Source organism: Notolepis coatsorum (genome assembly GCF_963971535.1).
Source record: "Notolepis coatsorum genome assembly, chromosome: 2".
Taxonomy (NCBI): Eukaryota; Metazoa; Chordata; class Actinopteri; order Aulopiformes; family Paralepididae; genus Notolepis; species Notolepis coatsorum.
In genome coordinates, this window is record NC_140166.1 from 142342046 (window position 1) to 142369568 (window position 27523).

At 43.5% G+C, this 27523-nt stretch overlaps 1 protein-coding gene across 1 annotated transcript in view; it reads right to left on the reverse strand.

Annotated features, from left to right (window-relative positions):
- Positions 1-13905: 13905 nt before the first annotated feature.
- LOC311223928 (acidic amino acid decarboxylase GADL1-like) overlaps positions 13906-27523 on the reverse strand; it is a 64567-nt gene continuing 50949 nt past the window's right edge. Inside the window, exons 13-15 of the mRNA XM_084308703.1 lie at positions 20836-20887; positions 20151-20240; positions 13906-15200 (exon numbers count right to left, since the gene is read on the reverse strand). Coding sequence (XP_084164829.1) covers positions 15027-15200; positions 20151-20240; positions 20836-20887 — 316 coding nt within the window. The 3' untranslated portion in view covers positions 13906-15026. The remainder of the gene's footprint in view (positions 15201-20150; positions 20241-20835; positions 20888-27523) is intronic.

Sequence of the window (27523 nt, forward strand, 5' to 3'; positions counted from 1 at the left end):
GGACATACTCTGCTGGACACAGGAAGACGTTAGATTGCATATAAGGGGACAGTTATTTAACTTTCTTTTCTATTCTCTAGATCCAAATACCAGTAGAACATATAAACACGCTACTTCCTCTTTCCCTTACCGTTCAGTCCTTTGCACAATGTACTGAAGAGTAGTATCAGGAGTTACTGCACAAATACACTTATATGATGTACGGTAGTATGACAAGAAACTATTTATATAAACAGTGCACTGTATGTCTGTCTGTATGTCTGTCTGTCTTTATGTTTGTATGTAAATATGTCTGTATGTCTGTATGTCTATATGTATGTATGTATGTATGTATGTATGTATGTATGTATGTATGTATGTATGTATGTATGTATGTATGTATGTATGTATGTATGTATGTATGTATGTATGTATGTATGTATGTATGTATGTATGTATGTATGTATGTATGTATGTATGTATGTATGTATGTATGTATGTATGTATGTATGTATGATGTCTTTATGTGCCACCTGTTAGTAAAGCAATTCTACACACGTTTCATAGAATATATATATATATATATATATTATATATATATATACAGTATACAGAGAGAGAAAGAGAGATAGACTGTATTCCAGGTGTGTTGTTTTCTTTCTTATCTTAGTACTTGAGCTGATTGAAATAAAAAAAATATATATTGTTTGTTTGTTTAATCTTTATTTTACCCAGGGTAGGTTCTCTGAGCACGGATGCTCTTTTTCAGGAACGCCCTGCTTCATATTCACACAGTTCCATTCACACCTGGGAGCTGCCCCAGTACAACCACAGTCTGACACCGTTGGCCACGGAGCAACTCCACTGGAGCAGTTGGGGGTTAAGTGCCTTGCTCAAGGGCACTTCAGCGGTTGGTGTTCCTGCCGGTCCCGGGGATCGAACCGGCGACCTTCCGGTCACAAACCCTGCTTCATGGTATATATTCATGGTTCAGTATTGATTAGATAGTGTAGGACAATACGTAATATGACGTCTTGAGTTCCTGTCTGGTAGCTGGTTAGCTTTTTGACTGATGTTATATATTATATTATGAGTAGTTTGTGCAGTGGTTCTTTGGATCCCTGATTAGACCTCCATTTGATAATGTTTATGTATCAGGGAGCCCAATCTGAGAAGATTTCTGTTGTTAGATATGACTTAGAGTTCCATAGCTGTCTGCTAGGAAACACATCCTTAGTGAAGCAGGTGGTTGAATTTGAAAGGAATACTCGGAGCACACAAGGTTTCAGTCAACAGACCTTCAGGGTAATATAATAATAATAATAATAATAATAATAATAATAATAATAATAATAATAATAATAATAATAATAATAATAATAATAATAATAATAATAATAATAATAATAATAATAATAATAATAATAATAATAATAATAATAATAATAATAATAATAATAATAATAATAATAATAATAATAATAATAATAATAACTTTATTTGTATAGCACCTTTCATACAGAAACTGCAGCTCAAAGTGCTTCACAACAGAAAAAAGACAGGCATAAAATGAGCACAAAGTGCAGACATAAAATCACAGTTTTTCACATTAGGATCTAAGGGTAATCACAAGAAGGTAGGGCTGACCCTGACTAGTCGGATAGTCCACTAATCGATCGAAAGGAGCCGGGGCGTCATTTTGGTATGGCAAGGTATGGCACTCGCCATACCTTGGCAAAAAAAAAAAAAAAAAAAAAGTAGATTACAATTTTTTTTGTTGATTTAGAATTCGAATGTCAACATTATGAACGAGGCTTCGAACTATTCGGTACAGCCCTAGCCTGTTTTGATATTGTCAATTATCTCACTTTTACTAGGTGACTTTTACTGTGACTAACTGAAATATGCCCAAAAAAAAGGGAAAATGGACATACAGACGTTTTTTTTATCAGAGGGCAGCAGAGACAAGTGATACAGGGACACAGGTAAGGTCTGGCTTAGTGATTATAATGGTGCAGTTCAGCATTCAGTAACCCATACTTTTTGTGATTGTGTTTTTGACACTATATTCTGTTGAACACACACCTCAAAACCGTACCTAAGGAAAATTGGCTCAATTGCAAGATAAATAATAGACAGTTATGATATTACATTCTGCATAATTTGTATGCAAAATATTGTGGTTGACACATTTCTATATTAAAAATGCTTGTGTAGTCCTGTGTCATACCTAAATGTCATACAAGTGAATTGTATAGAAACAACTCACCAAAAGTGACTATTGCACAACTGATTTGACAAAAGAAATCCACCTTCACCCAAACCCCCCCCCCCCCCCCACCCTCCCTCCTCGCCATACCTTGGCTTTTACTGAAATGACGCCACTGCGTAGTCGACTGCCAACCTCTTAATCGAATGCAAAAAAAAATATTTGGATCATTCTTTCCAAAAGCAAAGAGGCCTAGATGTGTGGCTAACGCTAATGGCGCGCATACCAGCGAGGCTAACTGCCTAAGAAAACGGGCACAGAGGCACTGAAAGAGGATTTCACCCGTCTGTTGAACACACTAAACTAGACATCAGTGTTAATTTTGGCAGCTATTTTCATTTTAGTCTTAGTCATGTGTCAAGTGCTCCTTTTTCGTTTTCATCATATTTAGTCATCTTCATTTATTTTTGGTTTAGTCAGTTTTAGTCAACTAAATGTCTGAGCATTTTAGTCTTAGTCAGTTTTTGTCTCAATTTTGTCTTTTTTGTTTTAGTCTAGATTTAGTCAACGAAAACGGATGACATTTTTGTCTATTTTTAGTTAATGGAAAAAAACTTGTCAGAAGTCAGAAATAGTCAACATGGAACATTTTCTGATTTAAATTGCGTATTTATTTTTTAACCTAGGGGAATCTGCCGTCACACTGCTCTACTCGGGATGATGGCATTAAGAAAAGTTATAATTATTTTGTCTCGTCTTGTTTTAGTCAACAATATCAACATACATGAAGAGAAATTTTGTCCTGGTTTTTGTAAATTACATTTTTGTGTCCTCAGTTGTGGTCAACGATATTTAATAAACTATTTAGTCTCGTTAGCGTGACATGGTCTTCAATAACGTGACGTCACGTCTCGTTGTCGTCATGAAAAAAACCTTCGTTGACGAACATCTTTCGTCATCAATTTAGTCAGCGAAATTAACACTGCTAGACATATCCATCAGTGGACCAATTGCATGCTTTTGCAGAGGACAAGGAGCCTTCAGTCGACTCCTTCAGACATTAAGCACCCCCCACAGCCCAAATGGAATGATTAGGGGGTGGGAAGCTGGCGGGTGGGGATCGGACGTTGTGGACAGCGACTCCTACAGGTCGGTTGGTGCGCCTGCGCAGCAGAATCACTAAGCAACGAGGGCGGCGTGTCCCTCCCACGCAGACCCTCGCCGCTGAGAGATCGCGCTGTACAGGTGAAAAGATGCGACAGCTGCCTCCTCGTGTACCGGAGGGGACGCGTCTAGTTTTTTACCAACCGGTTTCCAGTTCCGCGTTCTGTGATCTGATTGGCCACTGACGTTTCTGGTCGTGTGACATCTGCGCCAATCGTGTGACGCCTGTTTCTATCACCGGTTAAGCTTAGGCACTCTTTCGAAGTTGGTTAAGGTTAGAGTTTGTCTTAGAGCAGGGCGATAGAACACCAGCCCTGATTCCAAACTCTAACCTTAACCAACTTCGAAAGAGTCGCCTAAGCTTAACTAGTGATAAACTAGGCGTTAGGTAGTTTGCAGCCTGTTCGAGGCGGAAATGGGCGCAGAAACAGGCGTCACGCGATTGGGCTCACATGTCACACGACCAGAAACGTCAGTGGCCAATCAAGATCGCACCAGAAACGTCAGTGGCCAATCAGATCGCAGAACGCGGAACTGGAAACCGGTTGGTAAAAAACTCGACGCGGAGGGGACACGTGATGCAAGGCTTGGTCCACATTGCAGCCGACCTGTGGGAGGCATGGCCTAACAGCGTTCGAGACAGGGGAGGGTAGAATTGGACAATACAAAATCGGGATGGGAGAAAAAATAGAAAATGGGAGAAAAAGTAGATACAAAAAATCTATTTCAACATTCAGTTCCTTTCAACATTCAGTTCCTACTCCTACACAAAGAGAGAGACACAGAGATAGAGAGAGATACAGAGGGGGAGAGAGAGATGTTGCCTTATATAAAAGTAAAGCACTGTAGGACACTTCATGGACTTCATAGGTGGTGGTCTTAGTGAGTCAGACCTGAGATTTGTTTCCTTCAAAAGAGCATCATGATGTTCTGGATGTTTGGCTTGTTATTCAGATGAGTTCTGAAGCCAGAAAGCTGCAGGCCGTGGGTTCATATGAATCAACACCTGAAGACGTCTCTCCTTCAGTTCAAAGATGTATTTCACTATGTTACCAGTGACCAGTGACCAGTGACCAATTCACACGACTTACTTAACCCTTTCACTACCACACGACCAAAGGGTTAACCCTTTCACTGCGGCAATACAGACTGTTAACCCTTTCACAACCACACTACAGAAGGTTAAATTATCACTTCTGCCCCCCCCCCCCCCCCCCCCCCCTGTTGTGACAGCGAATGAGGAGCCTGACCCCTGGGGATTACCAGTAGAGACCTTGGTGGAATGATGTGTGATTCTCGTTCAGATAGTATCAGCAGTAATGCTAATAATAATAATAATAATAATAATAAACTTTATTTGTATAATAATAATTCAGCTTCTCAATGACCCGAAGTCGCTGACAGTAGTTAGGAACATAGTAAAAACAAAGAAACAAAACACAAAGAAACAAAAACAAAGAAACAAAAACAAAAGGAACATGAGAGTAGACCATGGGGGGAACAGGGGAAGACAGCATGAGATAGCACAAAAAGACTTTGAGGTTTTGAGGTGAGCTTTGAAGGTGGAGAGTGTAGGGGAGTCTCTGATGGACTGAGGGAGGGAATTCCAGAGTCGGAGTGCAGTGCGAGAGAAGGCCCGATCTCCAAAGTTTTTTAGTTTGGATGTCGGGACAGTGAGGGAGGCAGTGGAGGAGGACCGGAGGGAACGGGTGGGGCGGTGGGGAAGAAGGAGATCAGTCAGGTAGGGGGGGGCCAGGCTGTGGAGGGCTTTGAAGGTGAGGAGTAGTGTTTTGAAGTTTATGCTGTGTTTGATCGGGAGCCAGTGGAGAGAGTGGAGGACAGGAGTGATGTGTTCACGGGACCGGGTGTTAGTGAGGAGGCGGGCGGCTGAGTTTTGGACCATTTGCAGTTTATGGAGAGAGCGGGAGGTGATGCCAGTGAGGAGGGAGTTGCAATAGTCCAGGCGGGAGGAGATGAAGGCGTGAATGAGGGATTCAGCAGCAGAGGGGGAGAGGCAGTGACGGATTTTTGCAATGTTGCGGAGGTGAAAGTATGATGTTTTTACAATGGAGCGGACGTGGGGGTCAAATGAGAGGGTGGGGTCGAGTAGGACACCAAGGTTTCGGACTAGGGGGGAGGGGGTGATGGTGGAGTCATTGATGGTGAGTGTGATGGGTCCGGATCTGGTGAGGGTGGTTTTGGTGCCAATGATGAGAAGTTCCGTCTTGTCACTGTTTAATTTGAGAAAGTTGTGAGTCATCCAGGTTTGGAGTTCAGTAATGCAGGATTCGATGTGACTGAGGGGTGGGCTGTGGGGGGATTGTGTACTGATGTAGATTTGGGTGTCATCAGCGTAGCAGTGGAAGTTGAGGTGGTATTTACGGATGATGTGACCAAGGGGGAGAATGTAGCAGATGAAGAGCAGGGGGCCAAGGACTGAGCCTTGGGGGACCCCCTGTGTGACTGGGGAGGGGGAAGAGGTGTGGCCGGAGAGGGAGATGAATTGGTCTGTCTGTGAGGTAGGAGGAGAACCAGCCAAGTGCTGTGCCCTCAACACCCAGTTGGTGCAGCCTTTGGAGGAGGATGGAGTGACACACTGTGTCAAAGGCTGCACTGAGATCGAGTAGGATCAGGATGTTGAGGGCACCGGAGTCAGCGGAGATGAGGAGGTCATTGATGACTTTAACCAGTGCAGTTTCGGTGCTGTGAGCAGGACGGAAGCCAGACTGAAGGGGTTCGTAGAGGGTGTTGGACTGGAGATGGGAGTGGAGTTGGGAGGCAGCAATGCGTTTGAGTGTTTTGGAGAAGAAAGGGAGATTGGATATGGGGCGGTAGTTGGAGAGGTTGGATGGGTCGAGAGTGGGTTTTTTGAGGACAGGGGTGACAGCGGCGAGTTTATAGGGGGAGGGGAGGTGGCCTAGGGATAGTGACTGGTTGAAAAGGGCGGTGAGGTGGGGGATGAGAGCTGGGAGGCAGGCCTTGGTGAGAGTAGTGGGGAGGGGGTCAAGGGAGCAGGTAGTGGTCTTGGAGGTGGTCATGAGGTTCATGATGAAGGAGGAGTCGACTGGGGCGAAGGCAGTAAAAGGGGTGGGAGGGATGGAGTCAGGTGGGGGGGAAATGATAGTGGGGGGGCGAGGGTGGGGGAGTTGGCGATCAGTGAGCTGTTGATTTGAGATAGTTTGTTATTGAAGGAGAGGAGAAACGAGTTGCAGAGGTCAGGGGAGGAGAGTGAGTTATTGTCTGGGGGTTGTAGGAGTTTCTTGATAGTGGAGAAGAGGGTCCGGGGGTTTGCGGTTGCTGCTGTTGATGATGGTGGAGTAGTGGGCAGATTTGGCAGCTTGAAGTGCATCACGGTAGCACCTTTCATACAGAAACTGCAGCTCAAAGTGCTTCACATAAAATCCAAGTTTTTCACATTAGGATCTAATATCCCAACAGGCCACCTTGTTTATGGTTTGATTCAGTTTTAAATAGACAATAATAAAAAGAGTAAGATCAAATAGACAGAGTAAAATAGTGCAATAGTGCAGTGCAATAAAATAGAATAGATCAAATCTATGGGTGTAACGGTACACAGAAGCCACGGTTCGGTACGTACCTTGGTATTGGGGTCACGGTTCTGTACGATTTCTGTACAACAGAAACAAATATATTTATATATTTAATTTATAATTTTCTTGTTATTTATTTTTTTATAATAATTTATAATTATTATTATATATTTATGATAATTAATATAATTATTATTATTATTAAATAGAATACTTTTCTATAGGCTTGCCGTGGTAGTCAGTGATACTGGTGTCATTCTGTGTTCAGGCATCCACTGAATAAATGAATTGCCTACTGTCCCTTTAACAACTTATCCTTGGTAAGTTTCAGTTTGATTGATTGATTGATTGAAAACTTTATTAACAGATTGCAGAATGGGTACAATACAGTACAGCTCAATACACACAATTGTTAAGGGGATGCAGACCAGAGAAAGACTTTCGTCTTGTTTACATCAGGGTCCCCCATTTTCAATTCATCAGGACATATATGACATACATGACATACAGATAGTCAGTACTGCTACATCTATACATTTATGTCATACCAGATTTGCAAATACAGTACTGTTTGTGATACAGAAGGAGTCAGGAAAAGGGAGTATATACATTTGACGTAGAAACTGTACATTGGAGGAGGTTGGGTGGGGGGGGGTTGGGTACACTGGGATATTGACAACCATACTGGGTAATCTACATTGGAGGTGGTTGGGGGGGGGGGGGGCACACTGTATATACAAGCAAAACTGTACATTGAGGGGGGGGGGGGACACTGTACAAACAAACAAAATTGTACATTGGACTATTGACAAAACCATACTAGGTAAATGACTGTACATTGGAGGGGGTTGGGTTAGGATATTTACAGGGGCCAGTGTTGAATTGCAGTCTCCCGTAGGTGTCCCTTGAGAGAGGTTTTGAAAGTGGGTAGTGATCCACATTCCTTTACAGCTTTGGGTAGGGCGTTCCACATTGATGTGGCATAATTGCGAAACGTGTTTAGTCCCTTATTTGAGCCGAATCTGGGTTTAACATGATTTGTGGAGCTCCCTCTGGTGTTGTGATCGTGGTATTCACTGACCTTTGGGAAGTATTTTGACATGTACATGGGTACCTTGGTCGTGTAGTGTATCTTGTAGACCAGGCCCATTGCAAGTTGCTGTACTCTGTCGTCTACTCTAAGCCATCCTAGGTTGTCAAAGTGGGCAGGGGTGAGGTGTGAGAATTTTATTTCACAAGACTGAATACTAGAGAACAGATGACATGTTACAACAATGGCAGAGGATTATTTGGATTTAAACACAGTAGCAGTTCAACTGGAGAGGAGCTCAGTATGTACGTTTCTTTTTTTTATTTGATCAGCTGTGCCTGAGAGTCCAGCGGGGGAGAATGTTGGTGTGTGTGTTGGCGACGCGACGCGTGTGTGTGTCTTTCCATCGGCTTCATTTGGTTGACATTATTGGGCGAACAAGAAAACGAAAGAAAACTGTAAAATTGTAATGACCCTGCAGATGTTCCAATATAAATGTGCCTTCCTCCGTGCACTTTCGCCCGCTCTGAAGTCGGACTCGGTGTGCCTCGCACTGTCTCTCACACAGACACGGAAACCCGTGAGTGCCTGCATGTGCGACTGGTGTGTTTGCGCTGTGAGGCGTATTCGTCGTATGGCTGCGCGTACCGCACCGTGACGGCCGTACCGTAAATTCGCGGGACGAATACACGTACCGTTATTCAAATCTTTTTTTACAGCGCAATAAAATAGTTCTGGATCACTGTTCAACAGTTCAAAGTCGTCTTTACCTTCTCTGTTTGGTATCCACAGTTTAAAACTTGACAGTCTTCCCTCCTGCTTGATACCCACTTTGACACGGTATGTTTATAAGATCCAGTAATAAGACCACGTCATCATGTTTTAGTGGATGTATTTATCATATATCAACACATAGCAACCGTTGTCTCTCCCATTGCTGTGTACAAGATAATGGTTGCTACAGTATGTTACAGGCAACCATGTTGGAAGAAGAAAACTACTGTCAACTACATAGACATTCCTCTGTTGACGGTCGGCCTACAGTCAAAATTAAAGTTGTTCATTTGTTCCTTTTCATTTTAGTCGAGAGCCTAACTTTATTCTGCAGTCTTTTTAAACTAGTAGGTGACGTGACGTTATATCCACGTATTAAATCAAATGGTTAATACGCGTTTACATGGATTTCCATCCAGGAAATACTTGCTCACTTATAGAAGGATGCATCAAGTTCCTGAAATGTAAGATAATGACAGTATTCACAGTGAGCTGTGGTGTTCCACAAGGAAGCATACTAGGACCGCTACTGTTCCTAATTTATGCAAATGACATGTCGTCAGCTTGTGACTGCAACTTGTTCCTGTTTGCGGACGACTCAGCCCTGCTGGTCTCTGACAGGAACAAGTTACAGGTTGAAAAAACCCTCAGCTCGGAACTAGGCAGAATCTGCATATGGCTCGCTGATAACAAACTATCATTACACATGGGCAAAACAGAGTCCATTCTCTTCGGTTCAAATAACAAACTCAGCAAGACCGACGGCTTCTCAGTTACAGTGGGTGACAATATTGTCACAAGGAAAGATGAAATTACCTACCTGGGGTCCATCCTAGAGGCTAATCTCTCCTGTGACAAAATGGCATCCAATGTAATAAAAAAAGTCAACCAACGAACTCGATTCTTGTACCGGATCTCCTCTCTGGTAAACAAGAACACCCTGAAGACTCTGGCAGGAGCACTCATTCAGGGGTACTACGACTATGCTTGCACCTCATGGTACCAAAGCACCTCAAAGGCGCTAAAAACAAAATTACAAACATCTCAAAACAAACTGGTCAGACTACTGCTTGACCTTACTCCTAGAACCCACCTCACCCCTGCCCACTTCGACAACCTAGGATGGCTTAGAGTAGACGACAGAGTACAACAACTTGCAATGGGCCTGGTCTACAAGATACACTACACGACCAAGGTACCCATGTACATGTCAAAATACTTCCCAAAGGTCAGTGAATACCACGATCACAACACCAGAGGGAGCTCCACAAATCATGTCAAACCCAGATTCGGCTCAAATAAGGGACTAAACACGTTTCGCAATTATGCCACATCAATGTGGAACGCCCTACCCAAAGCTGTAAAGGAATGTGGATCACTACCCACTTTCAAAACCTCTCTCAAGGGACACCTACGGGAGACTGCAATTCAACACTGGCCCCTGTAAATATCCTAACCCAATCATTCCAACCCCCTCCAATGTACAGTCATTTACCTAGTATGGTTTTGTCAATAGTTCAATGTACAATTGTGTTTGTTTGTACAGTGTCTCCTCCCCCCCCCCCTCAATGTACAGTGTTACTTGTTTATACAGTATGCCCCCCGCCCCCCCCCCCCCCCCCCCCCCCCAACCACCTCCAATGTAAATTACCCAGTATGGTTGTCAATATCCCAATGTACCCAACCCCCCCCACCCAACCTCCAATGTACAGTTTCTACGTCAAATGTATATACTCCCTTTTCTTGACTCCTTCTGTATCACAAACAGTACTGTATTTGCAAATCTGGTATGTCATAAATGTATAGATGTAGCAGTACTGACTATCTGTATGTCATGTATGTCATATATGTCTATATGAATTGAAAATGGGGGACCCTGATGGAAACAAGACAAACGTCTTTCTCAGGTCTGCATCCCCTTAACAATTGTATGTATTGAGCCGTACTGTATTGTACCCATTCTGCAATCTGTTAAATAAAGTTTTCATTCATTCATTCATTCATGTTACACTCTTACATTATCATTGAAATGTAAGATAATGATAGTATTCGGACAATGCTACACTCTTACATTCTCATGGAAATGTGGGATAAGTACAGTATTCAGATAATGCTACACTCACATTCTCATGGAAAGAAATAATGCAATTTGTGTTCTTCCTCATGAGAACGATTTGATTACGCTGCTATTATACATAGAAATGATTTACATCTCTGTGAGGTATTTCCCTCTGAGGTCTTAGAGTGCCACCTAGTGGTCTTTTCAGTTATCAACACAGCCCAATTATTGTTATTTGGGAGAAACGCATGTCTTTGCTGCCCCCTGGTGGTTGATATCTCCCCCCTGCTGCTGCACACTCCCCACCTCAACCCATTCAGCTCTGTGGAGGAACTAAAGAAAGGAGTCCTGACATCGCTGCTTGGAGCGGTGTGAACAGCAGGGAGGAACTAAAGAGAACTAAAGCGCAGTCCTAACAGTCCTGACATCACTGCTTGGGCAAATAATGAGCACATCACTCCCATCCTCAAAACACTGCACTGGATGAATGAATGAATGAATGAATGAATGAATGAATGAATGAATGAATGAATGAATGAATGAATGAAAACTTTATTTAACAGATTGCAGAATGGGTACAATACAGTACGGCTCAATACACACAATTGTTAAGGGGATGCAGACCTGAGAAAGACGTTTGTCTTGTTTCCATCAGGGTCCCCCATTTTCAATTCATATAGACATTTATGACATACACAACATACATGACATTTATGGCATAGGGACATATAGGTATTTAGTACTGATACATTTGTGACATAAACGGTATTCAAATATACAGTACTGTCTGTTACCCCTAGATCCTGACAGAGTATATACATATGATGGGGAGGGGACTGTACATTAGGAGGGGGTGGGTGGGTGGGAGAGAGATATACATACGGCGGGGAGGGAATATATACATGCGGTGGGGAGGAGACTGTCTATTAGGAGGTGGTGGGGGTTTTGGGCATTTACGGTGGCCAGTTTCGAATTGCAGCCTCCCGTAGGTGCTCTTTAAGAGCGGTTTTGAATGTGGGTACTTCACATTCCTTTACAGCTTTGGGTAGGGCGTTCCACATTGATGTGGCATAATTGCGAAACGTATTTAGTCCCTTGTTAGAGCCGAATCTGGGTTTAACATGATTTGTTGAGCTTCCTCTGGTGTAGTGGTTGTGGTATTCACTGACCTTTGGGAAGTATTTTGACATGTACATGGGTACCTTAGTTGTATAGTGTATCTTGTAGACCAGGCCCATTGCAAGTTGCTGTACTCTATCGTCTACTCTAAGCCATCCTAGGTTGTCAAAGTGGGCAGGGGTGAGGTCGGGTTCTGGGGGTAAGGTCAAGTAGTAGTCTGACCAGTTTGTTTTGTGATGTTTGTAATTTTGTTTTAAGCGCCTTTGAGGTGCTTTGGTACCATGAGGTGCACGCATAGTCATAGTACCCTTGAATGAGTGCTCCTGCCAGAGTCTTCAGGGTATTCACGTGGATCCCCTCAGGGGATCCACGTGCATCCCCACGTGGAGATTGTATTTAAGGTGTCCCTCCTCATCCACCAGTGTCTTCACGGAAGTCCCCGCCCCCCACTGTTTTTATCATAAATCGATCAATACAGACCATATTGAGTGTTTCTTTTTCAAATGTAGCCAAGAGTAAAGACCTTAACCCTATAAAAACAGTAGTCAAAGTGTATATTTTCAGCACTACGTTTGCTTACCGATGTTAAGATTTACCAAAAATAAGAATTTATCGGAAAAATGCCTATTCTATCTCTCTTTTATCGTAAAACCGTGAGGAAATGACTACATTTCCAGATTTAACACTGCCATTGGAAAGAGGAGCTTTTTCCCTATCCATAGATGTATGATTTGGCCATAATAAGGTCAAGGTCAAGTTCAATTTTTAATGTATAATTCAAATAGATTATAATTTATTACTGTATCTACAAATCCTTCCGTTTAATCATCTTCCCTTTATTCATTTGCTTAGATTTTGTGTACACTTGATCTCAATAGGGTGGTTCCAGCACAATTGTAACATGGTGTTATTCACCGGCAAAGATGCAAAAGAAAAAAATCATAATTTATATTCTCCTTTGTTTCATCACAACTTACTCAAGCATAGTAATGGACACAATATTTCTGACACTGGGAATACATACCCACAGGTTCATAGATGTTCCTAGATACCAAGAACATGCTAATTGACCTTGTAGAAGTGGAGCAATATTCCATTTACTTGGGCGTGTACAGTACCTTTAGGCGGAATTTCTGAAAATAGGGCTCCGGGCTTAAGAGGATAACTGTCAAACTAAATGAATGTGTGCAAAACCTTAGAGTTTTTGGATGTGTGTGAGATTGTGTAAAAAAAACACTTAGTCCCCGCCCTTTCAGCCCTCCTTAACCCTTTCACTGCCACGCTACCAAGCGGTTAACCCTTTCACTGCGACAATACAGAAGGTTAACCCTTTTCACTGCCACACGACAAAGGGTTAACCGTCTGTCGTGTGATAGTAAAGGGTTAACCTTCTGTAGTGTGGTAGTGAAGGGTAAAACTTTCTGTAGTGTGGTAGTGAAAGGTTAACCGTCTGTAGTGTGGTAGTGAAAGGGTTAACCTTCTGTAGTGTAATCGTAGTGAAAGGTTAACCTTCTGTAGTGTGGTAGTGAAAGGTTAACCTTCTGTAGTGTGGTAGTGAAAGGTTAACCTTCTGTAGTGTGGTAGTGAAAGGTTAACCGTCTGTAGTGTGGTAGTGAAAGGGTTAACCTTATGTAGTGTGGTAGTGAAAGGGTTAACCTTCTGTAGTGTGGTAGTGAAGGGTTAACCTTCTGTAGTGTGGTAGTGAAGGGTTAACCTTCTGTAGTGTGGTAGTGAAAGGTTAACCTTCTGTAGTGTGGTAGTGAAAGGTTAACCTTCTGTAGTGTGGTAGTGAAAGGGTTAACCTTCTGTAGTGTGGTTGTGAAAGGGTTAAAGTCAGGCCTTCTGGAGGCCCTCTCTCCTGAGACGTCTCCTGGGAACGTGAAGGTATGTTCACTCCTACATCACTAAGCCAGAGATGACAATCATGTAATATTCAAATGTGTTACAACCCCAGTATGTGAATAACAAAGGATGATTGTGTTGTAATACATATATAAAATAAAGCAATGCCCACAACAAGTTTAGGTGAAAGAAAATAATATATTGTGCCTTTTACAGTGTATACGAACAAAAACGCAGACTAATATACAATGAAAATGGTGGATTTGAGACACACAACCAAGGGGAAGGAGAAAGGAGCTTGAATGATGCCAAAGGAATGAACTGAGTAAAACAAAACAAAACTAACTCAGTAAGGAATATACTTATCTACCTATACACAAACACAAAGGTCAAATAAAACTACTCCTCACTACCTACACTAACTAACCCAAACATATGTCCAAAACATACAATGAGTGGCATCACTCCTGACCTAGTGTGTCTAGACAATACTGTCACTACGTGTAACACCAAATGTGTTGGGCCCCTTACCTGCTCCAAGTCCCAACACACACATACTTTTACCGTTTATCGCATATGATTACAAATAAGCTGTCCACGTTGCATTTGGCATGTGTATTCTTACTGGGGAGGGGGGGGGGGGCGATACTGCGATATATTGCGATATTTCGCGTATACTGACGCCAAGTTGTTTAACTTGACGATCCCATTTCGCTGCAATAAAATGATTGGAATGGGGTGAACAGAATTTTTTTTTCTTATTCGATAAAATATGGGAGACATAATTTGCAGTTGAGAAAAGGTAATACATGGCAATATATCGCAATGTTTACAGTATTGTGACTCTAGTGCGGTGAAGATAGTGTGTCGTGGGGCTCCTCTGTCGTGGGGTTCCCCACATGGCCAGAGATATCCTCTGGTTTGGTTCCCCACACTCCCATCTTCAGGCTTTTGCAAAAACCCGCCCTCCCCTAAATTATGATCTCTTCTCCCATCCATCCAGGTCAGAGAGGGCTTGCTGCAGCCCCCAGTATTACAGCGTGATTCTGTCTTGGTGTTAACCCTAACTGACCTTTAACCCTAACTGACCTTCTATGGAATAAGTGCTATAATGTCTTTTTAAAACCCCAGCCTGGTTAGAAAAGAAGCAGAGGCCTTGCTGACGCTGGACGTCCCCACGGCGACGAAGACGAGCGTCCTTGCGTCAATGTTCCTCACAGAGATCCTCAGAAAATGACTGGCGTCGGTTAAACTCTTCATCCCCAGACCTCCACGGGTGAGATCCTGAGATCTGTTCCATCACAAGTCCCTCCCCAGACGGTCTATCTCGTCCAGGAGGAAGTCCATGTCTTCTCTGCTGACCTGAGGACTGATGACGATCTGCCTGAAGAAGTTGGCCTTGTCCTCGTGGGGCTGGTAGCCCACCATCATACTGCCCTTCTTCATCATGCGCTCCTTCACCGCTGGCGCCACCTGTTGGGGAGGGAGGGTATATTCAATAATGGATATATATGGTACGTATACATGAGTGTGTGTATTTCTAGATACTAGTCCACTTCTTTATTCCACTTCAACATCAAGGCTTGCTAGCTAACAGGAGCTTGTTTGCAGACAGGAAAGTAACAAACATAATTGTCCGTGCGGAACCCTTATCCCCAACACTTTGTTCCGTCGGTAGGGGGGCACCACTGTTATGCCGGGGGTGTTGTTTCCCCGTGGGAGATATGGGAGGACGGACCGAATGTTACGTTGTTGTTGTTGTGAAGCGTAATAGTAGGCAGCTGTATTGTGTATGAGAAGGGAATTATCAACCTGTAAAACCCCATATTGAACTGGAAATAAAGCACCATACAGAAAAGGAAACTCTCCTCTTTCTTCCCTACAAGTTTCAAGTTTGTTTGTCACATAATAAACATACATGTACTTTACAGTGAAATGCTCAGTTCTGTATGAGCCCCTGAGAATGTGTTTCATACAGTAAAAAAGTAGTAAAAGAGGAATAACACTATACAATATACAACCTAAGTACAGTGAGTAAAAATGCAGACAATGAATAGAATAGAATAGATCTTTATTGTCATTGTTACAGTTGTTACAACGGAATTTTAAATGCAGCCCTAGGTGCTAGTAAAAATATAAAAACAGTCCTAAACACAGTATTAAATATAAAAACAGGAGTAAGGCATAAATAACATTAACATAAACAGGGGTGTAAAAGGTATGAATGTAGTGCAAATCTCTTTAATAAATAGATAAATATAAGGTAGTGTTAAAGTGTCTAAAGTGAGTGTTAAAGTGGAAATGAAGCAGTGCGATAAATACATATTCATAGCATCACATTAGTATTTAGATAAGCCACAGAAGAAGTCACGTTATAAAAATAAGCAGTTTCTAAGAAAAAACGATTTGTTGTGTACATTTCTGAAGCATTTAGCATTATGGGCGCGGCCATTTTGTTGCTGACGTCATACCGTTGGTTGGGTGTATACACTCTGGTTAGCTGCCTATAGTGAATGGGTCAGTCAGCAAATAAAATGTTGCCTACAAAACAACGGGACCGCGGTGGTTCTGTTTGTATTGCTCCTGGCTGTTCAAACTAATTTTACCATGTGAGAGAGAGGAAAGTTGGTTAATTTCCACAAACTACCAGTGAAAAAAACAGTGTTGTTGACATGTTGGCTCGGGCTGGCTGCACTCAGGCGGCGCGACCAGCCTGTTGGACAGGGAAGGAGGATCTGCAGAGAACACTTCATTGCCTCGGATTATGTTGTTGGGGTGGGATGTTTGTCCAGAAGACCACTAATCAGCTGAAGCCGGACGCGGTTCCCTCGGTCTTCGACAGACAGACCGGCGTTAGCTCTCGGGAGCGATCGCTAGCTAGTTGGCACCAGCCGGGGACCGGCGTTAGCTCTCGCTAGCTAGTTAGCGTTAGCAACCGGAGCGTCGCGGAGCATTCAGCCTGCTGGCTACCTAGACCCACTTCAACCAGCGTCGCGGAGCATTCAGCCTGCTGGCTACACAGCTTGTCGGTGTGCTGGAGCCTGGAGCCAGCTACCGTTAGCTTGCAGAGGCTCCAGCACACCGACAAGCTGTGTAGCCAGCAGGCTGAATGCTCCGCGACGCTGGTTGAAGTGGGTCTAGGTAGCCAGCAGGCTGAATGCTCCGCGACGCTCCGGTTTCCCGAGAGCTAACGCCGGTCTGTCTGTCGAAGACCGAGGGAACCGCGTCCGGCTTCAGCTGATTAGTGGTCTTCTGGACAAACATCCCACCCCAACAACATAATCCGAGGCAATGAAGTGTTCTCTGCAGATCCTCCTTCCCTGTCCAACAGGCTGGTCGCGCCGCCTGAGTGCAGCCAGCCCGAGCCAACATGTCAACAACACTGTTTTTTTCACTGGTAGTTTGTGGAAATTAACCAACTTTCCTCTCTCTCACATGGTAAAATTAGTTTGAACAGCCAGGAGCAATACAAACAGAACCACCGCAGTCCTGTTGTTTTGTAGGCAACATTTTATTTGCTGACTGACCCATTCACTATAGGCAGCTAACTAGAGTGTATACACCCAACCAAAGGCATGACGTCAGCCATGACGTCAGCAACAAAATGGCGGCGCCCATGTTGAAAACAGGGATATTATATTATATTTTTCAGACAAATAAGATAGATTTCACATTTGATTATAGAACCCTGTCTTACACAAGGTACACAACAAACAAACTAGGATCACATTGCTCACTGCTTCATCTCCACTTTAAGGTGAGTGTTTGTTTAAAGTGAGTGTGTGGATGTGTGTGCAATGAGTGTAGATGGATGGGTTGATGGTGTTACATAGAGTCATTGAGCATCCTGATGGACTGGGGATAGAAGCTCCTTCTGAGTCTCTCTGTGCTTGCCATGAGACTCCGGTAGCGCTTGCCTGACCGCAGCAGTTCAAAGAGGCAGTTGTTTGGGTGACTAGAGTCTTTGGTTATTCTCTTAGCCTTGGCCCTGCAACGCTTGTTATAAATGTCCTGGAGAGTGGGAAGCCCACCTCCAATGGACCTGTCTCAAAACCCTGCCCCTTTTCTTGATCCTCCAATCACAGCTGTCGCTTACCTCTGACTTCCTCATACAAACAAAGCATGGGGGGGGCGATGCCTTTATAGTCTGTCATCGTTCTGAGGCCCTGCCACATGCCTCTGGAATCAGCCTGTTCCACCTTATCTCTGTACCGCCTTTTTTCCTCTATCACTGTTCCCCGTAGGTTGTAACGCGCCGTCTTGTGCGCGTCCATGTTGCCTGTTGTAGGCTGAGGTGCGCGCATTCATAGCTTCGCGGACCGATTTGTCTCCCCAAGGCTTTTGGTTTGGGAAAACTCCAATTGTGGTGGAGGGGATTATTTCTTCTACCAGAGTACCAACAAAGTCCAGCACTGTTTCAGTGTAATCATTTATATTGTCTGTGTTTTCACGGAACACGCTACAGTCTGTGCAATCGAGTGCAGCTTGGAGCATGTTCTCTGAGTCCACAGACCAGTGCGTCACTTCTCACATTTTTCCACGGGAGCGCGCTTGAGACTTTGTTTATACTTCGGTATGAGAAAGATGGCATCATGATCAGATTTACCGAAGGGGCTAAGAGCCTGTGACTTATACCCGTCCTTAAATTGCGAGTAGCAATGGTCTAATATATTCTCGCCTCTGGTGGGACAAGTCACATGCTGATAGAAGTTCGGTAAAACTTTTTAAAGATTAAAGTCCGGTTAAAGTCCCCCGCAACCACAATAGCAGCGTCTAAGTTAGCTGTCTGGAGTTTATTTACCTCGTCATGAAGCTCTGAAAGCGCCGCCCCAGTGTTGGCTTGAGGAGGAACATAAACTCCAATCAGGATGACCGACGTTAATTCTCTTGGGATGAAGAATGGTCTGCACTTGATGGATATATATCCCAGGTTGACCGAGCAGTGGTCCGATAGTTCCTTCACGTTGCCTGGATCGCACCAGTTGTTGTTGGTCACACTCAACCACCCCTCGACTTTCCGGAATCCTCCGTTCTGTTCTTACAGTGAACGGAGAAGTTCTCAGCCGGCTGTATGGCATGGTCCGGGACCTCTGGCGTCAGCCATGCCTCTGTGAAACAGAGGACGTTGCAGTCCTGAATGTCCCTCTGGAATTTGATTCTGGCTCTGATGTCGTGCAGTTTGTTTTCACTGGACTGGACGTTGGCCAGCAGTATGCTGGGGAGCGGTGGTCGGTGAGCCCGGGACCGGAGTTTTCATGTTTTCTACGCCTAATGGAGTTGTTGATGTCGTTCTGCCTGAGGATCTCCGCCGGCCATTGTTCGTTGGCGAGCCGGTCGGGAGAGCAGTCCAAGCGGTGAGTGTGTTCTAATCCAATGTCGATAAGTGACTGACGGTCATACACATTAAATGCACCAGCAGTTGGTACACGTAAAACTATAAAGATTAACCAAATAAAGCACAGTCTCGACAGAGCCCACAGAGGCGGCCGGACAGTGCGGCACCATTTTGTTGTTACTGCATGACGGAGATATGGGAGGACGGACCGCACGTTGTTGTTGTGAAGCTAGCGTATTAGCAGGTAGGCAGCTGTATATTTGTTTTGCTCACACCAATTTATGAGGCTGTAACTGAGTGGCGAGACTAAACAAAAAAGACTAAATCGAGAAAAAACGAAGACTAAAATGCTCAGACCTGTAGTTGACTAGAACTGACTAAACACAAATGAAGGTGACTAAATATGATGAAAAAGGAGCATTTGACACATGACTAAGACTAAAACTAAAATTAAAATAGCTGATAAGATTAACACTGTTTGTAAAAACATCTCTTCCTGTTTGTAAAAACACCTCTTCCTGTGTGTAAAAACATCTCTTCCTGTGTGTAAAAACACCTCTTCCTGTGTGTAAAAACATCTCTTCCTGTGTGTAAAAACACCTCTTCCTGTGTGTAAAAACATCTCTTCCTGTTTGTAAAAACACCTCTTCCTGTGTGTAAAAACACCTCTTCCTGTGTGTAAAAACATCTCTTCCTGTGTGTAAAAACATCTCTTCCTGTTTGTAAAAACACCTCTTCCTGTGTGTAAAAACATCTCTTCCTGTGTGTAAAAACATCTCTTCCTGTGTGTAAAAACACCTCTTCCTGTGTGTAAAAACATCTCTTCCTGTGTGTAAAAACATCTGTTCCTGTGTGTAAAAACATCTGTTCCTGTTTGTAAAAACATCTGTTCCTGTGTGTAAAAACACCTCTTCTTGTCTGTAAAAACATCTCTTCCTGTGTGTAAAAACTAAAAACATCTCTTCCTGTGTGTAAAAACACCTCTTCCTGTGTGTAAAAACATCTGTTCCTGTGTGTAAAAACATCTGTTCCTGTGTGTAAAAACATCTGTTCCTGTGTGGCAGATGATGGAGGTCTTTCTCTCTTACCATATGGACCTTCTTCCAGAACTCAGGACTATCTGCCTCACTCCTCAGACTTGGTGGAATGTACCAGAAGCAAACGTTGGCATATTCAGGCTGTAGAGGCAAGAGAGAGTTTATATAGGCTTTACTCACTAGATTAGATTAGATTAGAGTAGGTAAGGGATATGTACAGATATAGATATAGTATCTACAGATAGGTAAAAGGATTATATGCAACGTAAAAGGATTATATGCAGGTGTCATGTACAGACAGATGTGAATATATATATATATATATATATATATATATATATATATATATATATATATATATATATATATTCACATCTGTCTGTACATGACACCTGCATATAATCCTTTTACCTTGCATATAATCCTTTATATACCGTATATATATATATATATATATATATATATATATATATATATATATATATATATATATATATATATATATATATATATATATATATATATATATATATATATATATATACGGTAAGAATAAATATATATAGTATATACAGCATTATTGTACATGCTGAGTTATATGGGTTATATGCAGGACGTATAAGTAGGTATATAGAAGGATTATATGCAGGTATATTCAGATAGATATGGATATATATGCGGTAAATATAAATGTATATGGTGGTATTCTACATGGTCTATCAGGCATCAATCTCACCTCCATCACGAGACGGAAGGCCTCTCTTTTCTTCACCTCCTCTGCTAGATACCTAGATAGTCGACAAAAGGATAAAGAAACACATTACAGCATCTCATTTAGACCCGAGCACAAACACAACGACTACACTAACGAGACTGACATTTGACTTTTGCAGTTCATGCTCTGTACGCCTCTTTAGCCTCTTAACATGCACTGGCGTTTTGCCCTTGCACGAAAGTCACGGCACTTTGCAAGCGTCTAGTGCAGGGGTCAGCAACCTTTTTGACATGGAGTGCCTGTTTGAAATATAGTTGTAACTAGTGTGCCTCAACAATATTCCATGCATCGTAATTTTTTTTCTCATAATCAGGTCTTTTTAATGAACATTTTTACATTATTACATCATTATTGTTATTGTTATTATTAACTATTATTATGATGGTTGTATCAACCCTAAATCTGAGTTGGGGGGGGGGGTGCAATGCAGACAAACAGCTGCATACAGTGCAACCATTTCACTCACATTTGCTTATTCATTACTAATAAGTATACACAACCACATTATTTCAACCTAATAAAACTATGTTTATTGTCATTGTTTTAAGAACACAAATTGACTTGGTAATACTCACATTTTGAGTAAAAAAATGGCTTTTAACATGTGCAATGTTCAATGAAATAGAAAAATAAATAATAAAATGTGTTGATTAATCCCACTGGTCACAATGGTGACCGTAATAATGTTTTTGTTATAAGGCTCTGCAAATGTTACTGAATGATGTAGCAATGTATTTCCAGCTAAATTGAAATAATAAACAAATAAAGGGTCTCAATTAAATATGTGGTAGTAAAAAGAACCTGTGGGAGGATTTCAACAAGATAAATGCGACAACAGTGCAAAATATTTCACTATAATATTTCAAAGCAAAACATTTTTTTTTTTTTTTTTTTTTACTGCTGCCCCCTGTGCCTATGCAAATGCGTGCCTAGGGTTGCCTACCCCTGGTCTAGTGGCTCGGTGGTGCATTCTTTGCGAACATATAACTGACCATTTAAAAGATCTATTTGTTTCCGTTCGAAGGCCACATCACTCGACCAAATCCGTCCCTCGGTTCTCGAGTTACATGACGATATGTCAGGCGAGCGTCTTTTTTACATGCCCCGCGTCAGATGACCACCCCGGACTCCCGACGCTCCAGAACTGCCAATCATCCACTGCTGGCGAAAATGATTGGACAGCGTTGTAGCCAATAAGTGTACCTTAACTCATTGAACGCCAAAAACGAGTATACTCGTTTTTTTTATAATCTTTTTTAATTCGTATTATACTAAACAGTCAGCCGGACCTTGTTGTGTGATCCTGGTACCTCTGAGTGAATTCGAATCGAAATGACGATCGAATCCCATGGCAGTATCGCCTACCTTTTGAACTGGGCTAGTTTACTGTGGGGGGGGGGGGGGGGTTTCTCACTCACTGCTGGGCACAGTAGTAGCCACTAGCCTGCAAACTGCCTATGCAATGGCGATCGCCTAGAACCAACTAACATTATTTATTTAAATTGTTCCTGTTCTGACTCAGACACTTCGGAGCAAGAGTGGACAGGGTTTTGGTGGACCTGCTGACAAAGGTAATGTCCATTTTACCGAACCCCATCATAAAACATGCATTTGTTCAAGTTCAAGTTCAAGTTCTTTAATAGTTGTCATACAGAAGTACAGAATACTTTCATACAAAATGCTTCTTACTGTTACGCTCCAGAGACTGTGCTAGACAAGATAGTATCAAATAACATAATAACATAATATAGCATGAATTTAGAAGAAGAAAATGAGGTCACAGTGTTCGGTATAGACATATGTACAATGTTCTGAGTTACCATATAATATACAATACACAATACTATGCAGTGTACTAATGTACAGTACTATCTAGTGCAAAGCAGAAATGGGATGAGGTACAATTTTAGGTACAATTTACAGTAAGGTGTACGAGTTGTAGTGCAATCCTTCATCCATAAATATAAAGTGTGGGGAGTGGGTGCTACAGTGTGTTTGTTTAAAGTGGGTGTGTGCTATAAGTGTGTGGAGTGGGTGCTACAGTGTGTTTGTTTAAAGTGAGTGTGTGCGTGTGGATGTGTGTGCTATGTGCGTTTGGTGGTTGTTGTTGTGTAGTGTTCATTCATTGTTCGTTTAGCAGCCTGATGGCCTGGGGATAGAAGCTTCTTCTGAGTCTTTCTGTGCTCGCCTTGAGACTCCTGTATCGCTTGCCTGACCGCAGCAGTTCAAAGAGGCAGTTGTTCGGGTGACTGGAGTCTTTAATGATTCTCTTAGCCTTGCCCTTGCAACGCTTGTAGTAAATGTTCTGGAGGGTGGGGAGCCCCCCTCCAATTGTGCGTTCGGCTGAACGTGTCACTCTTTGTAGTGTGCTTTGGTCTTGTGCAGTGCTATTCCCAAACCAGGAGGTGATGTTGCCGGTCAAGATGCTCTCTATTGTACATGAGTAGAAGTTCTTAAGGATCTTCTGGCTGACTTGGAACTTCCTTAGGCGCCTGAGGAAGTAGAGGCGTTGTCGTGCCTTCTTCACAACACTGTTAATGTGTGTGGTCCATGTCAAGTCCTCGGATATGTAGGCTCCGAGGTACTTAAAGCTGTTGACTCTCTCAACCGGTGCCCCGTCGATGCTGAGGGGGCTGTAGTCCTTGACCCCCGACCTCCTGAAGTCCACAATCATCTCCTTTGTTTTGCTGACGTTCAGGGAGAGGCTGTTTTCCTGGCACCATCCCGCCAGGACCTTGACCTCTTCCAGGTAGGCCCTCTCGTCGTTGGCAGAGATCAGGCCCACCACCACTGTGTCGTCAGCAAATTTGACGATTGTATTGCTACTCCGCTGAGCCACACAGTCGTGTGTGTACAGGGAGTAGAGGAGGGGACTCAGAACACAGCCCTGGGGGGCCCCTATGTTGAGGGTGATGGATGAGGAGGTGCAGTTGCCTGCTCTCACCACCTGGGGTCTGCCAGTCAGGAAGTCCAAGACCCACTGGCAGAGGTCATAGCCCAAGCCCAGGTCCCTGAGCTTGGCTATGAGTATGGAGGGGACTATGGTATTGAATGCCGAGCTGTAGTCGATGAATAGCATTCTCACATAGTTCCCCTGCCTCTTGTCCAGGTGTGATGCTGCTGTGTGCAGCACATGGGATATGGCGTCCTCCGTGGACCTGTTGGGGCGGTATGCAAATTGCAGGGGGTCCATGTTGATGGGGAGGGAGGAGCAGATGTAGCCCTTTACTAGCTTCTCGAAGCACTTCATGGCTATGGAGGTGAGAGCTACAGGGCGGTAGTCGTTGAGGCAAGCAGGCATGGATTTTTTGGGTACAGGGATAATAGTGGACTTCTTCAGGCAGGTGGGGATGACAGCCTGTTCTAAGGACAGGTTAAATATGTCAGTGAATACTGGGGCCAGTTGGTCGGCACAGACTTTTAGGACGCGGCCGGGGATGCCGTCTGGACCTGCTGCCTTCCTGATATTCACTTTTTTAAAGGTCCGCCTCACCTCATGCTCTGTTACCCTGAACACTGCGCCTCCATCAGCAGCCGACCCCTCCCCCCCCATTGCCGAGGCTTGTGAGCTGGTGTTGTTATTACCAGCATCAAACCTCGCATAGAAGGTATTGAGGTCATTTGCTAAGGAGATGTCACTGTTCAGTTTGAGGGAGGCGCCTTTGTAGTCTGTCATCGTTTTGAGCCCCTGCCACATAGCTCTAGAGTCAGCTTGTTCAAACTGGAGTTCAATTTTATCCCTGTAGCGTCGTTTGGCCTCTGACACTGTCCTCCTTACGTTGTATCGCGCCACCTTGTGGTCATTCATGTTGCCTGCCTCTAGGCCGTCGTTGTATGCTTTGGTGCGCTCTCTCAGAGCTTCACGGACGGATTTGTCTACCCAGGGTTTTTGATTTGGGTAAACTTTCATTTTGGTAGTGGGGATTGTTTCTTTCACCCTAGTACAAACATAGTCCAGCACTGTCTCCGTGTAGGCATTAATGTTATCTGTGTCGCGGAACACATTCCAGTCTGTGTTGTGAAACACTGACCGGATCGTATCCTCTGACGTCACATCCCATTTCTGCACCTCTCGCGAGACTACGGGAGTACTTTTAATTCTCTGTCTGTACTTTGGTGAAAGAAAAATGGATGCGTGATCTGACTTACCGAAGCCACTATCAGAATGAGCCTTGTAGTGTTGTCAAAAATATCGAAGTATCGATAAATATCGATACTGAATATTTAAAACAGTTACGATACTCATTTCCCGAAATACCGATACTTTCTGTAGTATCGGTACCCGCTGGCAGTGTTCTACCGGAAGTTTGTTGACACGCTGTTCAGAGCACGCTTGCCCCTCCAGCTGTTCAGAGCACGCTTCCCCCTCCAGCCCTCCCCCTCACAGAGCGAGCCGTCGGCGTCTTCACTCTTCAGTAAACATTTTAGCTGAGTGAACTAAGATGGCAGATGCAGCGCCTCCACAACTTAAAGATAAAGAAAACAGCAGAAGTGCTGTTTGGAAGTACTTCGGTTTTGAAGTAAACACAGAAGGGAAAGTTAAAGATGTCACAATGCCCATTTGCAAGCGGTGTTACAGGGCAGTGCCAACGAAAGGTGCCAACACCTCAAATATGGCAAAACACCTGAAGGACCGGCACGCGGATCTCCACAAAGAAATGAAAGAGGTTTGTGACTGAAGCATTAAACCACTAACTCTAGTTTAATACAAGATACGTTGTCTACTGATGGCGCATCATATCAACAGCTGATTCGTTGTACGTTACAGCTATTAGCTAACGTTAGAAACGGAGTAAAATTACGTTTAAACGTTATGTCGAGGTCATACAATACTACACTCGACACGAGGTTGGTTAACGTTACCAGCCCCGGAGAAATATCTCTCTCTCTCTCTCTCTCTCTCTCTCTCTCTCTCTCTCTCTCTCTCTCTCGCTCTCTCTCTCTCTCTCTCTCTCTCTCTCTCTCTCTCTCTCTCTCTCTCTCTCTCTCTCTCTCTCTCTCTCTCTCTCTCTCTGAGGTTAACGTTACCAGCCCCGGAGAAATCTCTCTCTCTAATGAAAATTGTTGTAGTCATATATTTTAGTCTTATTAACTAAAATATTTTAACCAAATAAAAAGCAGCAGCACTATTGCATAACTAAGTCATGTTTGCTATGTATTTCTTTCTTTAGAGAGAAACAACAGGTTTTAAAAGTCTTATATTTCTCTTTTCTTATAGTACCAGAGAGAAGCTGAGGAGAATCGACCAGCAACAGCACAGCAGCCTACCCTACCAGCATTACTTGAACAACAAAGGAAGTATCATGCAAACTCAAAGGAAGCCAAGAAACTTAACAGGGCTGTAGCAGAGTACATATGCATGGATCAGGTCCCTGTCTATACTGTTGAGAAACATGGGTTCAGACAACTGCTTGGACAGTTAAATAACAAGTATTCCCTTCCTTCACGGAACCACTTCATGTCAACTGAAATCCCTGCCCTATATAATGAAACAAAAGACAAAATCATGGAGAGCCTTAGGGGGAAACCCTTATTTTCATGCACCACTGACTTGTGGACCAGCAGGGCCACGTCCACATTCATGGCAGTAACTCTGCAGTTTATTACAGAATCCTGGGACATGCAGAGCTGGTGTTTGGGCTGTGTTGGGCTGCACTCAGAGCACACGGGGGACAGTTTGAGAGAGGCGTTGGAGGAGATGGTACATGAAACATGGAAGCTGGACATGTCAAATATGGCTGGCAGTGGCATCACCACTGATAATGCCTCAAATAACAAGAAAGCATTTAAGCAGGACTTCACATGGGTCCCCTGCTTTGGGCACAACCTTCACCTAGCCATTAGCAAGGGTCTGGATATAGGCCGTGTGTCTGCAGCACTGTCGAGGCTGAGAAAGACAGTGTCTGCCTTCAGCAGGTCACCAAAGATGTCCCGACAGCTGAAGCAGAAGCAAAAAGAGTTGCAACTGCCTGAACACAAACTGATCCATGATGAGCCGACACGCTGGGACTCAGCGTATCAAATGGTGGCGAGATTTCTGGAACAGCAGCAAGCGGTCTGTTCAGTTCTAGCCGACGATCGGAAGAAATGGCACCTCATGCCTAAAGATTCAGACATTACAATTCTTGAGACTGTAAAAGATATATTGAGCCCTGTCAGCTCTTTCACTGATGCCCTTAGTGGTGAAAAGCACACCACACTCTCCTCTGTCCTGCCCCTAATTTGGAAGTTATCTTCAACTTTGACCATTGAGGAAAATGACAGCCTCCTCAAATGTGAACTTAAAGAAAATATTGGTACAGATCTCAACGAACGATATAACGACGTCGACGGGGCTCTGCAGCTGGTGTTGAACACAGCCACGTTTCTCGACCCAAGGTTCAAGGACAGTTTTGTTATGTTAAGAGACGAGGTCAAACGAAATCTGATGGACACTCGCACTGAAACAGGAAGACAAACACCCGCTCCTCCTCCTCCATGTGCCACTGCCATGCAACCACTACCACTACCAGGCGTACCAGCGAAGAAAAGTAGAACGGATCTGAAGGGACTGTTAACCAGCATACAGGGGGAAAAGAAGGGTCAACATGGTGGTGGCGAGGATGCAGAGGACGCAGAGGCTGAACTAAAAAACGAGTTCACAATATAT